Below are 15,068 nucleotides of genomic sequence, written 5' to 3' on the forward strand. Positions count from 1 at the left end.
ATTGCTTACTATTCTTTAAACTTACTTTGTGCCTTGGGCTTTCATGTCTCTGTTCATGTTTTTCCTTCCCTGCTCTCGTAAAAACTGGAAATCCTATATTTTTTCAAAATTTAACCTGTAATTTCTTGTGTGAATTGTCCATGAGTGTGTCTCAGTTGGAATTCATATTTGCATCCCTCTTGTAGTCTTTTTTACAGCCTGACTTGTGTTCCAGTAAGTTGTATGTAGAGCCATCTCTCTACCAGATGAGGGAGCTCCTTGCAAATAGGAGCAGTTACTCTCATCTGTATGTTCCCATCCTCTTCTATAGAATAAGTGACACTAAATATTTGAGTTAAAATTTTGTTTGTGTTGACTTAATATTCATCGTATTTTATTGAGTACCTCCTACGTATCAGACATTGTTTTAGGCACTGGAATATTGCAGGAAGAAAATAGACAAACTCCTGCCATCAAGGAGTTTATATTCTAAAACAGCACTGTCAAAAAGAATTTCTCTTCATTGATGGGTATGTTCCCTATCTGTTCAGTAAAGTAGCCACTAGCCACATAAGACTATTGAGCACTTGAAATGTGGCTAGTGCAACTGGGAAGCTGAGTTTTAAATTTAATTTAAATTTAAATAGTCACATGTAGTTTGTGGCTACCATATTGGACAGCACAGATCTAAAATGTTGCTTGGAAATTTCAAACACGAGTTGTATGTTTGGATATAATTCATGTGTTATTTCATTTTAAATGTTGAGCTGTATTTTTGTCATATAATAAGTTTATGTGAGTATTTGTCATACTCTTTGTAGGGGCTACTACCCAAAAGGGGGTGGTGAAGTGATTGTCCGAATGTCACCTGTTAAACAGTTGAACCCAATAAATTTAACGGACCGTGGCTCTGTGACTAAGATATATGGAAGAGCTTTTGTTGCTGGTGTTTTGCCATTTAAAGTAAGTTGTCTAGAAGTGTATGTGGGTCTTGGTAAGTATTATATCATCTAAATTTTGAAATTATTGAAAGTACTTAATATTTTTTTTTACGATTTTATTTTTAAGTAATTTCTACACCCAGCACGGGGCTAAAACTTAGAACCCTGAGATCAAGAGTCACATGCTCTATGAACTGAACAGGCCAGGCACCCCAAAAGCACTTAATTTTTTTAATGTTTTATTTATTTTTAGAGAGAGAGCGCAAGCGAGCATGTGAGCAGTGGAGGGGCAGAGAGAGAGTGGGGACAGAGGTTCTGAAGTGGGCTCTTTTCTGACAGCTGATAGCAGCAAGCCCGATGTGGGGCTTGAACTCATGAACCGTGAGATCATGACCTGAGCTGAAGTCAGATGCTTGACCAACTAAGCCACCCAGGTGCCTCAGAGCACTTAATTTTTTAATAAATCTTTTAATTAAAACTTTCCCCTGAACTTACGTGTTACACTTGAAGATCATGCTTTTTCTTAATCCCTGTAAGAGATATTCATTACTGTATGTGTCTTTGAAGGCTTGAAAACAACTATCAAAATAATCATTATTTTCTCTTTTTCTGTCTTGCCAAAATAGGTGGCAAAAGATATGGCTGCAGCAGCTGTAAGATGCATCAGAAAGGAGATTAGGGATCTGTATGTTAACATCCAGCCTGTTCAGGAACCTAAAGACCAAGCCTTTGGCAATGGAAATGGGATAATGTAAGACAATGTACTTTTTCCTGGATACTGATTGAGAGCTCTGAAGTAATTATCCTGTTTAAATTAAATATTTATAGTTCTTTTGTTTAAGTTTTACAGTTTTAAAAAGGCACATTTTTAAGGATATTCCTACCCAAACCAGTAGTGTGATGAATTAAGATGATTATTTTATTCTGGATTTTTTTTCCTGAGGATGGTTTGCCTTTTATTACATTGTAAGAGCCCTTTTGCTCTTAACATTTCTCTTAACATTTAAGAGAACTTAAATGTTTAAGCTAATCAGAAGTTAGCCTTTGAAGCTGATCCTGAGAGAAATATTTCTAGTTGTTTTTCTGTACTTCAAACGTGAAATCCATGTACATGTAAATATTAGATATGGCAAAGGCCTATTTAGAAAAAATTATAGGGGTGCCTGGGTGGCTCAGTTGGTTAAGTGTCCCAACTTCGGCTCAGGTCATGATCTCACGATTTGTGGGTTCGAGCCCCGTGTCAGGCTCTGTGCTGACAGCTCAGAGCCTGGATCCTGCTTCAGATTCTGTGTCTCTCCATCTCTCGGCCCCTCCCCTGCTCATGCTCTGTGTCTCTCTGTCTCTCAATAATAAATAAACGTTAAAAAAAATTTAAAAGAAAACATTATATTATTTAATTACAAGTTGTTGATTTAATATAAAAATGCTTTTTTTTAAAGTTATTTTTTCATGAATTTATTTATTTTGAGGGAGAGAGTAAGCACGCATGCACGTGTGCAAGTGGGGAAGGGACAAAGAGAAAGGGAGAGAGAATCCCAAGCAGGCTCTGTGCTGTTAGTGCAGAGCCTGACGCAGGGCTCAATCTCACAAACTGTGAGATCATGACCTGAGCTGAAATCAAGAGTTGGACACTTAACTGACTGAGCCACCCAGGTGCCCCTAAAGATTTCATTAAGTAATCTTTACACCGAACTTGGAGTTTGAACTCACAACTCTGCGATCAAGAGTCGCATGCTCCACTGACTGTACCCCAAATTTAAGACTGCTTTAATTGAGTTTTTGAAGTATGAGAGTATCTCTTATGGATAGAAAGTCTCTTTTTTGGAGTTTCTACTAAAGGTTTTAAATGCAGATTTAAACATTCTGCATTTGATATTACTATCTAAAAACTGTAAAATGAAACCAAAAATTTCTGTAGAAATACAGTTTTTTTTTATTATTGAAGTATAGTTGACACACAATGTTACATTAGTTTCAGGTATACAACGTAGTGATTTGACAATATGTTTTGTTCACAACAAAGGTAGCTTCCATCTGTCACCTTGTAGTGCCATTACAATACCACTGACCGTATTCCCTTTGCTGTGGCTTTTATCCCTGTGACTTATTCATTCTGCAACTGGAAGCCTGTACCTCTTGCTTCTCTTCACCCATTTTGCCCATCCTCCTTTCCCTTCCCCTCTAGCAACTATCCATTTGGTCTCTGTATTTATGGGTCTTTTGTGCTTTTTGTTTGTTTTGTAGATTCCACATGTAAGTGAAATCATGTGGTATTTGTCTTTCTTCATCTGACTTATTTCACTTAGCATAATACCCTCTAGGTCCATCCATGTTGTTGCAAATGGCAAGATCTCATTCCTTTTTATGGTTGAGTAATATTCCATTGTGTATATCACATCTTCTTTGCCCATTCATCTATTGATGGACACTTGAGTTGCTATTGGCTACTGTAATTATTGATAGGTATGTAATTATTGCCATTTTGTTCATTGTTTTCTGGTTGTTTTTGTAGTTCTCCCTTTCTTCTTCTCTTGCTTCTCTTGGGAGTGATGACTTTTGGTAGTGTTCTTCCTCCTTATTTTCTGTGTATCAAAAGTTCTAGTTTTGTGGTTCATATATAACATCCTAAGGATATAGCAGTCTACGTTAAGTTGGTCACTTACATTCAAACACGTAGGAAGACCTTTTCACTTTAGATAATAATAAAACACTTTATAGTACAGTAGAAATGGTATAATTTAGTGTGAATGATGTAACTTCAAGGAGAGCCATTCCTTACCTGTGAACGGATTAGAATCTAGTGTGACTTTTGTCAGATGAGCTGAAGGGTACTAATGCCCTGATGAAGATGGAGAGTGCTAATCATCCTGCTCTCTGTGTGAAGAATTTCACTTTTGCAGTTTACTAAGTAGATCTGATTCTACATATTTAATAACCACTATTCCCCTGGTTGTATTTGTGTGTAATTTTAGAATATTTATTGCATAGATAGTAATCCATTTTTTTTTTTCCCCTATTTAGCATTATTGCTGAGACATCTACTGGCTGTTTGTTTGCTGGATCATCGCTTGGTAAACGAGGTACAGATAAATGAAGTGGGTTCACAGTTCCCAGTGCTAGTGTAAAAATTTTTAATTACCTGTCAGGATTAGAACATTATAGCATGATAGATGACAAGTATAAAAGGATATGATTAACTGGTTCTGTTTTAGAGTCAGTTAAATTTTTAGTATTTCTCCTAACTTTATACTTTGAAAAATTTCAAACTGATAAGAAAGTTGAATGACTAATTAGCATCCATACACTGTTCTTAGTAGTCAACTGTTTACCAGTAGTCAGCTGTTAGCTACAAGTTGTGTATGTTTCTGAACTATTTCAGTGTAAGTAGGAGATACCATATCTCTCCCCTGAATACTGCGTCATGCATGTCCAAAGAACAATACCTGTCTAATCATGATACCATTTTTACGCCCAAAGAATTTGTCTTTTATATTCAACCTAGTCACTTGCCTCCAAAATACTTTTTAGAGCAATGGGGGATTTTTTTTTTTTTTGGAGCACTCCCAGCAATTGGTCATCATTTCTGTTTAGTTTCTTTTCTACTACAGAAAATATCACCTTTTTTTCCCCCTTTCATGATATTGACGTTTTGAAAAGTCCAGGCCATTTTCTCACAATTTGGACTTGTCTGATTGTCTCATGATTAGATATATTCAGATGAAACATTTTTAGTAGGAATATTGCATAGGTGGCTATGTACATTCCATTGTATCACAACAGGGTTAGTGATAAGGTCAGTTTGTCCTTTATTGGTAAAGGTGACTGTGATCATTTGGTTAAGTAGTATCCTCCAGGTATGTCTGCTGTAAATTCTTTCTCTTTTTATAAGTAGTAAGTCATCTGGGATAATACTTTGATACCATCTGATTATCTTATTCCTATACAACTTTCATCCAGTGGTTTTAGTGTCCATTGATGATTTTTTCCCTGCATCAGTTATTACATTGGTGATTTCAAAAAACAGTATTTTTGTGAAAGGGAAATGTAGTTAAGATTGAGCATATTTGGAAGAAGAGAGATGTGTATACATCTGACTGTTAATATTTGAAGTTACTTTTGCCATCGAGGCGAGGCAACTTCTAGTTGAACTTCTTGATGTTTGTGTGGTAGTTGATTGCTTTATTCCTACTTTGTAGATCTTTAAAAGATGCTTACCCTCGCTGTGCTGTTTTACCACATTATTATTGCTGAATACAAAAAATTTCAGATAATCTTATTCTGCTCATTTGGTAGATGTAGATACTAGTTGGGTATAAAATCTTAACAACATAATAGAATAAATGAAATTAATATCTCCAGTTGACCTGGCTTAAATGAATTCTATTTAAAACTGTGCTATTTAAACTATGGTTGGTGGACAAGTAACATATCAGCATCATCTGAGAGTTTTTTAGAAAAACACATTTTGGGAGTTATTCCATACCTTTCAAATTAGAATCTCTGGAAGTTGGGCCCAAGGATATATTTTAACAAGCTCACTGCATATTTCTGAAGTACAATGAAGTTTGGGAAGTAGTGATCAAAAATACGTATTTAGAGTACACTAATTACTTGTTAGGGACAGTGAAGAATCAGTGTGGATAGTGAGCTACTGCATACAGGATCTATGGGGACTTGAGGAAGCAAAGGTAATGCCAAATATAAAGCAGAGACTGGGAGTCCATGTAAGTAATAAGTGCTTGGCAGACATTGGGTGGAATATGAGTTCACTGGGCACCAAGATGTGCCAAGTACTGTATGCTAGGGTCATAGATATCTGAGCCACTGTCCTGTTTCCTGGCTTAGTCTGGTAGAGGAGACAGACCATGGTATTCCCAGGGCATCATAGGAACACAGGGGAAGAACAGCTAATACTCCTGTGGGGGCTGGTTGACCCCAAATCTGGTTTCTTGCATTCAACAATCCTCTAGTATGTTCTGTAGATAAGTAGAAATTATCCAGATGAAAAAGTGAGCTAAGGAGGAAGGACAAAGGACAGTGCTGACAAAAACGAGTGTTCTGTGTTTGTGCAACTACAACTATGTATGATGAGTGTAGGGTCTGGAGCAGGGAACTGGAGATGAAGTTAGAGAGGTTGACAGAGGCCAGATTTTGAAGGACTTTGTTGACAGGTCATATCAAGGAATTTGGGTTTCGTCATGAAAACATAAAGATTAAAAAAAAATTTTTTTTAAGTTTATATTCAGAGAGAGAGAGGGGGCAAGCAAGGGAGGGGCAGAGAGAGAGAGAGAGAGAGAGAGAGAATCCCAAGTAGTCTTTGCACTGTCAGCACAGAGCCTGACATGGGACTTGAACCCACAAACCGTGAGATCATGGCCTGAGCCAAAAGCAAGAATTGGGTGTTTAACTGACTGAGCTACCCAGGCACCCTGAAAGCATTAAAGACTTTAAGGAGGAATGTAATATCAGATCTTTGGAAAGGTAATTCTGATAGCTATGTGGTTGATTACAGGAAAACCATATTGGAGGCAGGAAGACAAGACTGTTGCAGCTGTTTAGGTCAGAAATGATGAGGGCCTATACAAAGGGATTCAGTGATTGGGGCTAGAGAGGTGAGTACTGATGCAAGAATATTAGGAGGGGGAATAGATGTGGCCAGTTGGATATGGGAAGTGAGGAAGGCAATGTGAAGAATGACCTTCTAGATTTCTACCTTGGGTACCTAGAAACATTTCAACTTGCGACATAGGAGGTAGAGTTAGTTTGCCAGGGTAGATGATAGTTTTAGGTATATCGCACTGAGATTGTAAATCAATCATTACTTTGTTATTAGCAATACTTAGAATTAACTTTGCTGACCAGCCCTGAAAAAATTGCTCATATTCCAACAACACTTTTCTTACTTTGTCATTTGAGACCACTTTTACTTTGAAGTTGTCTTTGGACAACACAGTTTCAGAATGCACAGTATTTATTTTTAGAATTATAATGGTAGGAGGGAATAGATGATAGAGCAATATACTTGCTCTGATTGGCTTCTGCTGGTGCTCTCCCTTGTTTCCTGTCAGGCACAGATGTCAAATGAGATGGGATTAGCAAATGTAAAAGCAGCTTGGGGTCTTGTCTCTTAGTCTAGATAGTATATATATTAAGGATATCAGAGAGAATGTCAGCTTCCGTTATCCCCTTTCATTTCGTATTTAAATTAACTAGAAAATTATCAGACCCTGAATCCTAACATCTAAGAGTTATTACCAGAAGTAACATTGGCTAGTTGTCCATGACGTCATCTGTGGTAGAAGCAGTAACCTGTAACTGATGAGTCATGTTTGTCACTATTTCAGCCACTAAAACTATTTTGATCTTAGTTTACTTATCTATTGAGTGAGAGAATTAGCCTGGAGAGTCTCTCAAGTCCTAGCTTATACTGTAGAATTTAGTACCTACTTATCCTCTGGTTCTCTAATATAGAAGTGTATTTTTATGTTGTCTTAGCAAAGGAAACAGTTCCTGTTACTTAGTATGGGACACACATAGTAGGTACTCAGTATTAACTGTTATTATTAATAGCTTATTTTGAACCAGTCATGGTATTATATGCTTTGTAAGTATTATCTCTAATTTCTTTAACAAGTTTTACAACTTAGGTATTACATCTCCATTTCCATTTCCATTTGGAAGAAGCAACCTAGTTTACGCAAGAAGTTGAGATTCACACCACATGTTCCAAGCTACTTCATTCAGTCATGTACTTGACTGATTGATGTTGTAAAGATAGTTAATTTATTATATTACAATGACTGCTGTAATGAGAAACAGTTAAAATTTTGAAAATTCCACTTTTCTGGGAAATCTTACCAAGGTATACATATAATCAAATGAATTTCCAAATATAAAATAGGAACAAAAATTAACCACATGTCCTTGAAAGACATTTTTATTTGTAGCCGGGGCTTCTTTTAGTTTAAAGTAAATACTTTAAAAACATCATTTGACATTCCACTGCTTCTGACACACTTATTTTGTATTCAGCATTGTATGAAGATTTGGGGCATGTGTGGAGAAGCAGGGAGTGGGGTGTGGGGATAAGTATTCTGTATTATTTTCAAAATAAGGTAATGCCTATTTAAATCTTAAAGGAATAAAATTTTACAATAGTTGATATGAGAATTTTTATCAGCTTTTCCTTACATGAAACATAATTCTCTGACTTCTAAAAAATACCCTTTAATTCTAATGGATTGCTTACAGACTAATTATAACATGTATAAATTGCAAATTTCAAATTTTGACAGGCATAGCGTTGTAGGATTATAGCTTTTTTTAATGAAAAAAATGTTTTTAATGTTTTTATTTATTTTTGAGAAAGAGAGAGACAGAATATGAACAGGGGAGGGGCAGAGAAAGAGGGAGACACATAATCCAAAGCAGGCTCCAGGCTCTGAGCTGGCAGCACAGAGCCTAACGTGGGGCTCGAACCCATGAGCTGAAGTCGATTTCAACCGACTGAACTCAACTGACTCAACTGACAGAGCCACCCAGGTGCCCCCATAATTAATACTTTTAAAATAGGGCCAAATACAGCCTGGTTTTTCCTCCACTAGGTTCATTTAAAAATATAAACCATTTGCATGTGCTAAGCTCTCAGAAGATTAAATATATTTAAAAATCCTGGGTGAGTTGGTTGGGTGAGTTCAGAGTAGGCGCCTAAAAAAAGTTATACCAGTGCTGAGATATATTAATTCAACTCTTTGATTCTTAGTAATTGATATGCTTTGTTGTGTGTTTTTACATTGTGTCTTTTGTAGGTGTAAATGCAGACAAGGTTGGAATTGAAGCTGCTGAAATGCTGTTAGCAAATCTTAGACATGGTGGTGCTGTGGATGAGTATCTGCAAGACCAGGTAACAATGCTTTTAGGATAAAACCTTTGAATCTATTAGATTTGAGTATTGGATAATTAGATTGAATATACATTTTATTTTATTTATTTATTTATTGAGTTTTGAAAATTTGTTTAAGTAATTACTACACCTCATGTGGGGCTTGAACTCTTGACCCTGAGATCAGGCGTCTCATGCTTCTCCAGCTGAGCCAGCCAGGTGCCCCAGACTGAATATAAATTTTATCACTTGGGAATGCAAGCTGGTGCAGCCACTCTGCACAGTATGGAGGTTCCTCAAAAAAATAAAAATAGAACTACTCTACGACCCAGCAATTGCACTACTAGGCATTTATCCACGGGATACAGGTGTGCTGTTTCGAAGGGACACACGCACCCCAATGTTTATAGCAACACTGTCAACAATAGCTGAAGTATGGAAGGAGCCCAAATGTCCATCGATGGATGAATGGATAAAGAAGATGTAATACACACACACACACACACACACACACACACACACACACACACACATATACAGTGGAGTATTACTCAGCAACCAAAAAGAATGAAATCCTGCCATTTGCAACTACGTGGATGGAACTGGAGGGTATTATGCTAAGTGAAATTAGTCAGAGAAAGACAAAGATCATATGACTTCACTCATATGAGGACTTTAAGAGACAAAACAGATGAACATAAGGGAAGGGAAGCAAAAATAATATAAAAACAGGGAGGGGGACAAAAACATAAGAGACTCTTAAATATGGGGAACAAACAGAGGGTTACTTGGAGGGATTGTGGGAGGGGGGATGGGCTAAATGAGTAAGGGGCACTAAGGAATCTACTCCTGAAATCCTTGTTGCAATATCACTGACTTTGAGAGACTGATTGGCATGTCCTAGTTCAATCAGTTTTTAAATATTTTTCTGGAATTTATATTCCTCAGATTTCAGTTTTCATCTTGACCTGGCCATGGCATTTGGTACAGTTGGTCATTCTTTCCTTCTCTAAATTCTTTGCTCACTTGGTTTCTGAAGCAACTGTTTTCTTTTCATCTCCCTGACCACGTATTCTAGTCTTTTGGTAGTTTGTTACTGCTGTTTTCATCTTCTCAACTTCTAAGTTTTAGAGAATCCCTAGGCTCAGGCTCATGCCTCTTTCCTTCATCTGTATTCACTGGCTCAGTTGTTTTGTCCAGTCTCATAGCTTATGTCCCACCTGTGCACAGACAACTCCCAAATTTATATCACCTAGTTCAGGCCTTGCTCCTTAACTCTATCCCTTGTGCCTGTCAGCATCTCCACTTGGATGTGTCATAGACCTCTTAAACTTAATGCATTTATTCATATGGAGAAATGCTGGTGAATATTTCCAAGTAAGATCTTTTTATGGTCCCCTGTCTTGATTTTCTTTTTCTCTACCATACTTTTCTCTCCTTAATCTCAAACCATCAATCTGCATTTAGAAATGTATTCTTTAGGATTTCTTAACTGGTTTCTTTCCTTTGTTGTTGGTTTGTTTTTCTTTTTAAGATTTTATTTTTTAAGTAACTACACTCAGTGTGCAGCTCAAGCTTACAACCCCAGATCAAGAGTCTCATGCTTCACCAACTGAGCCATCCAGGTGCCCCTTAACTAGTTTTTGTTTTTATTTTTATGTTTCTTTTTTTTTTTTTTTTTTGAGAGAGAGAGAGAGAACAGGGGCAGAGAGAGAAGGGGGAGAGGATCTGAGGCAGACTCTGTGCTGACAGCAGAGAGCCCAATGCAGGGCTCAAACTCATGAACCATGAAATCATGACCTGAGCCGAAGATGGATGCTTAACTGACTGGACCACCTAGGTACCTCTCCTTAACTAGTTTCTTATTTCCCTTATTTCTGGTCTCTCCTTTCTTGCCCGAGTGTACTCTATACTCTAAGGAATTCTGTATTAGTGTATTTGTTTACCCACTAAAATGTAATTTTAGGGGCCGCTGGGTGGCTCAGTCGGTTAAGTGTCCGACTCTTGATTTCAGCAGCAGGGCCTCCTTGGGATTCTCTCTCTCCCTCGCCTCCTCCCCTCCCCCTCACGTGCATGCTCGCGCGCTCTCTCTCTCTCTCTCTCAAATAAATAAACTTAAAAAAAAGTTGTAATTTTAGACAATGGAAGAAGCTTGTCATATTATATATTCCACCTTGTAGAGACAGTTGGTCTGATATATTAACTTTTAACTCTCTGTTTTATTCTTAAACACAAATTTTAGAAAGTCTGTATTGACAACTGCTACTGAGCATTTCTGTACCACAACACAGACTGTGGGTGACAGAGGTTTTCTGTCATCTTCTTAGGACTTCTGGAAACCTAAAGAAATGCTTTAGAGCTATTTTGATTTCTAGTAGTATTTTCATATGGTAAGCAGTAGAATTTTAACTCCAAATATTAGTAAATATGTGAAAATTTTCTTCTTTGTTCTTTTTTTAATAGCTGATCATTTTCATGGCATTAGCCTGTGGAGTTTCCAGAATAAAAACAGGACCAGTTACACTCCATACACAAACGGCTATACATTTTGCTGAACAACTAGCAAAGGTGAGTATTTGATTTAGAAAGAGTAATTGATTTTTATCATAGCCAGTTTTGGGTCAGATTGTAATAAACAGGATACTTGCTATTCCTCACCTAGTACTTCTTGTGTGGCAGACACTGAGCTGAGTCAGCAGTTGCCCTGAATCATCTTACTTTGCATAACCGTTTTATTTTTTAAAGTTTATTTATTTTGAGAGAGAGAGAGAGCGAGAGCATGTGTACGTGCAAATGGGAGAGGGGCAGAGAGAGAGGGAGACAGAATCCCAAGCAGGCTCCGCACCACCAGCACAGAGCCCGATGAAGGGCTTGAACACACTAACCATGAGATCATAACCCTAGCCTAAATCAAGAGTTGAATGCTCAACCCACTGAGCCACCTAGGTGCCCCAGCTCTGCATAACCATGTTAGGTTGCTGTTTATTTTTATTCCCATTTTGCATGTGAGTAAAGTGCGGTAAAGGGATTAACTTAACTGCTCAAGCCCACATAGTTTGTTAGTGGCAGAGCTGGGCTGTGAACAGACCTGGGAAAGCACACGGCAAAGCGCATGTGTATTGCTGCCTTATAGAGTAAAAATACTTCCATGAGAACTATGAAATCAAATCATAAGGAATTCATGGTTGGCCAGAAACTTAAATATTTATATGAAATTTTACATGTTTCATTTTCTTTTGATTCTACGATAGAATAGAATATTTGCTGAAATTTTAACACCAGTCCCCTAAACTTTTATAAGAGTAGATTTATAATTTTTTAGTGAAACAGGGTTTATTAGTATATAAGCTCATATTAATACCTTTTCTGCAGGATTCTTAATTTTAAAAAAATGACTAAATTTGTATGTTTTATCTGAAACTAATGTAATTTCCTTATAGCAAATTTGGAAAATAAGGGGAAAAAAACCTACCTATAGTCCCTTTTGCCAACAACCACTGTTGACATTTAGGTATTTTCCTCTTAAAAGTGTTTCTCTTTTCATTTTTTTTTTTTTTTGCATTTACTGCATATAGCTTCATTTCTTGCCTTTTTCAATAATTGCATGTTCCTGTTTTGCTATAGTCTTTATAATGTAATTTCATAAAGTGATCTATAATTTATAACTCAGAATTTTATGAAGGTGACCTTAAGTAGTTTTAAAAATTATAAAAATAATGCACATTATTAAAAAAAATAGCTATTATAGAAGGGTAGCAAGCACAAAGTTGGGAGTTGCCCTTCTTCTAACCGTTTATTTGTATGATTTTTAATAACATACAACTTTTTTCTTGTTATTAGAAAGCACAGATAGATTTTGATTCAGTTGTAGGAAAAGGATAATAGGAATTGAAGGTAAATTATATTTCATGTCAAGAGATAGTTAACTGTACTTTTTATTATTCCATTTATTCTGTATTATCATTTTTTCTTTGTAAACTATGATGTCCTTGATGGCAGGGATTAAGTTGCATTCATATAGTCCTCACTTTTTATAGTACTTTGCATATAGTGGACACTGACATGTTATTTGAAGTGAATACATAGTGGAGAGTGCTGTGAATTGAAATTTATAGCTCTGGTTTCTTGTTCCGCTTTGTGGTATCTTACTGAGTGACTTGGGGCAAGCTGCTTTTTCTTTCTGTGCCTCAGTGCAGATAATTCATCTGTAAAATCAGAGACTGGTGCATAGTCCATTAAGACTCCTTGTAACTTTAAATTTTTGTAGTTTCAGTATATTTATATACAGGCTAGAAATGATTTCCTTGAGTGTTCCTGTGTTTCATATTTACATAATGCTTACAATTTGAAATGTATACATATATATAATTACACAATTGGCTATGTAGCTCAGAATTCAGTGCTTATTCATTCAACAGTAATTTTCAGCGTCTACTATATACAGTATACTGTCACATAATCCTGAAACTGGAATAATTTGTGAATATTACTATGCAGTAGGCCCCAGAATGATGGTTTTCAAATTGTGTTTCATAGAATCCTAAAGTCTTAGGCGCATTTGAAATCCATTTGCTACAAATTCAACCTACTCAATTGTTTTGATTTTAATTGTTTTATCAGAATGAATGCAGTAGCTTTAAAAAAAAATCATGTTTCCAGAATGCAGTGATAGAAACCAAATATTTCAAAGCCAAACTTCAATTAGTTAACAAGTGAAAAATACCATGTTAAGGCCAATAAAGATGAAGGGCATCCCCCCACCTTCCTTCTTTGAACTAGATTTTTTTGAATAGCATATTTAGGGAATTAAATTGACAAGAAAAATTTGAGGGGATTTAGAAACTTGATCTTGACAAGATCAGAGAAGTATAAATGCTTCAATGCCATGTTTTAGAAAAAATATAGGAAGTAGGTAGTAAAGGGGTGTTCTAGTTAACAATTGGGATTTTGAAAATGGTATTTACCTAGCTGCAAATATCCTGGGGATTTTGATTCAGTGGATACGGAGCAGGGCCTAGGCTATACATTCTGACAGAACTCCACAAGTATATATTACTTTTAAACAAGAGTCATGCTTCTGGAGCAAAATATATTTAGGTTATTGAATTTCTCATGAGTCATTTGATCTTTATGCCTCTTGCTTCCTCAATAAAATGAGTTTGATATTAACTACTTGCCTATTTATGTTGGACTTAAGGGCTTTCTATCTCTCTTTATATTACTTATATACTAAATGCTTCTCTGGTTTCAGGCTAAATTCTCTGTGAAGAAATCAGAAGATGAAGACGATGCCTCTAAAGACACTTATATTATTGAGTGCCAAGGAATTGGGATGACAAATCCATATCTATAGGGTATTTGCCTTTTAAATAATACCTCAATGATATATTGCACTAATTCATTTCATAAATATTACACAGCAGTGGATAAGCAGTAACTTATTAAAGGACCTGACTTAAATTTGGAGATGAAGTACAGAGTGTTATAGATTTGCTGAGAATGCTTCATCTAATTAATCTCACTTTGACTATCTCCTGAGATAAAGACAATGAAATACAAGAGTTGATGGATATGTATGATAGCTGATTTCAGTATTAAAGTATGGAAATAGAGTATTTTTTCTACCTGAAGTGCGTTTTTCTTTCTTATATAATAGAGTAAGTCAAGGCTGTAGATTTGGTCTCTAATTTGTGTCTGGTTTTAATTAGGTTACTGAAACCTCATGCATAACGAGACAACTTTTTGCACAAGTATTTGCTGTGTCAACAATAACATTTAATAAGCATTTTGTCACTCTAATTATATGTCTCTTCTTTCTAGTGGGCACTTGGTAAATATTGATTTTGAATCTGGTGAATGTTTTGAAAGCTGAACAATGAGGATTGCAAAATTGAACCCTAGTAAATTTGTCCAAATTCAGCCCAGATATGTTTTTGTTTGGCTTTCAAAACATTCAACAGATTCAAAATCTAATTAAAATATAATTGAGCGCCTTCACAACAGAATGTGCTTTTCATCACTCGCTGTTATCTTATACCTAGTCTGTTTCCTCATTTAGATTACTTCCTGGTCACTGTAGGCAGTTGAAATTGTGACTCAAATTAAACCAGTTTTGTGTACCAGCTAAACATGCTGTCCTGTAAAGTAATGAGGAAGGTTTTTTTTTTTTAATTTTTTATATTTTTTTAGAGGGTTATTTTTATTTTTTAAAGTTTATTTACTTTGAGAGAGAGAGAGGGAGGGAGAGAGAGAATCCAAGCAGGCTC

The 15,068-nt window shown here is 36.2% G+C and overlaps 1 protein-coding gene across 2 annotated transcripts in view; it reads left to right on the forward strand.

The window, feature by feature from the left end:
* RTCA (RNA 3'-terminal phosphate cyclase) overlaps positions 1-14,426 on the forward strand; it is a 23,684-nt gene extending 9,258 nt beyond the window's left edge. For both annotated transcript variants that reach the window (XM_042953044.1, XM_042953045.1), the window contains 6 exons: positions 801-942; positions 1,547-1,671; positions 3,942-4,000; positions 8,729-8,823; positions 11,266-11,370; positions 14,054-14,426. In XM_042953044.1, the coding sequence (XP_042808978.1) occupies positions 801-942; positions 1,547-1,671; positions 3,942-4,000; positions 8,729-8,823; positions 11,266-11,370; positions 14,054-14,155 (628 nt within the window). In that variant the 3' untranslated portion in view covers positions 14,156-14,426. The remainder of the gene's footprint in view (positions 1-800; positions 943-1,546; positions 1,672-3,941; positions 4,001-8,728; positions 8,824-11,265; positions 11,371-14,053) is intronic.
* Positions 14,427-15,068: the final 642 nt, after the last annotated feature.

This window comes from Panthera leo, chromosome C1 (assembly GCF_018350215.1).
Source record: "Panthera leo isolate Ple1 chromosome C1, P.leo_Ple1_pat1.1, whole genome shotgun sequence".
Taxonomy (NCBI): Eukaryota; Metazoa; Chordata; class Mammalia; order Carnivora; family Felidae; genus Panthera; species Panthera leo.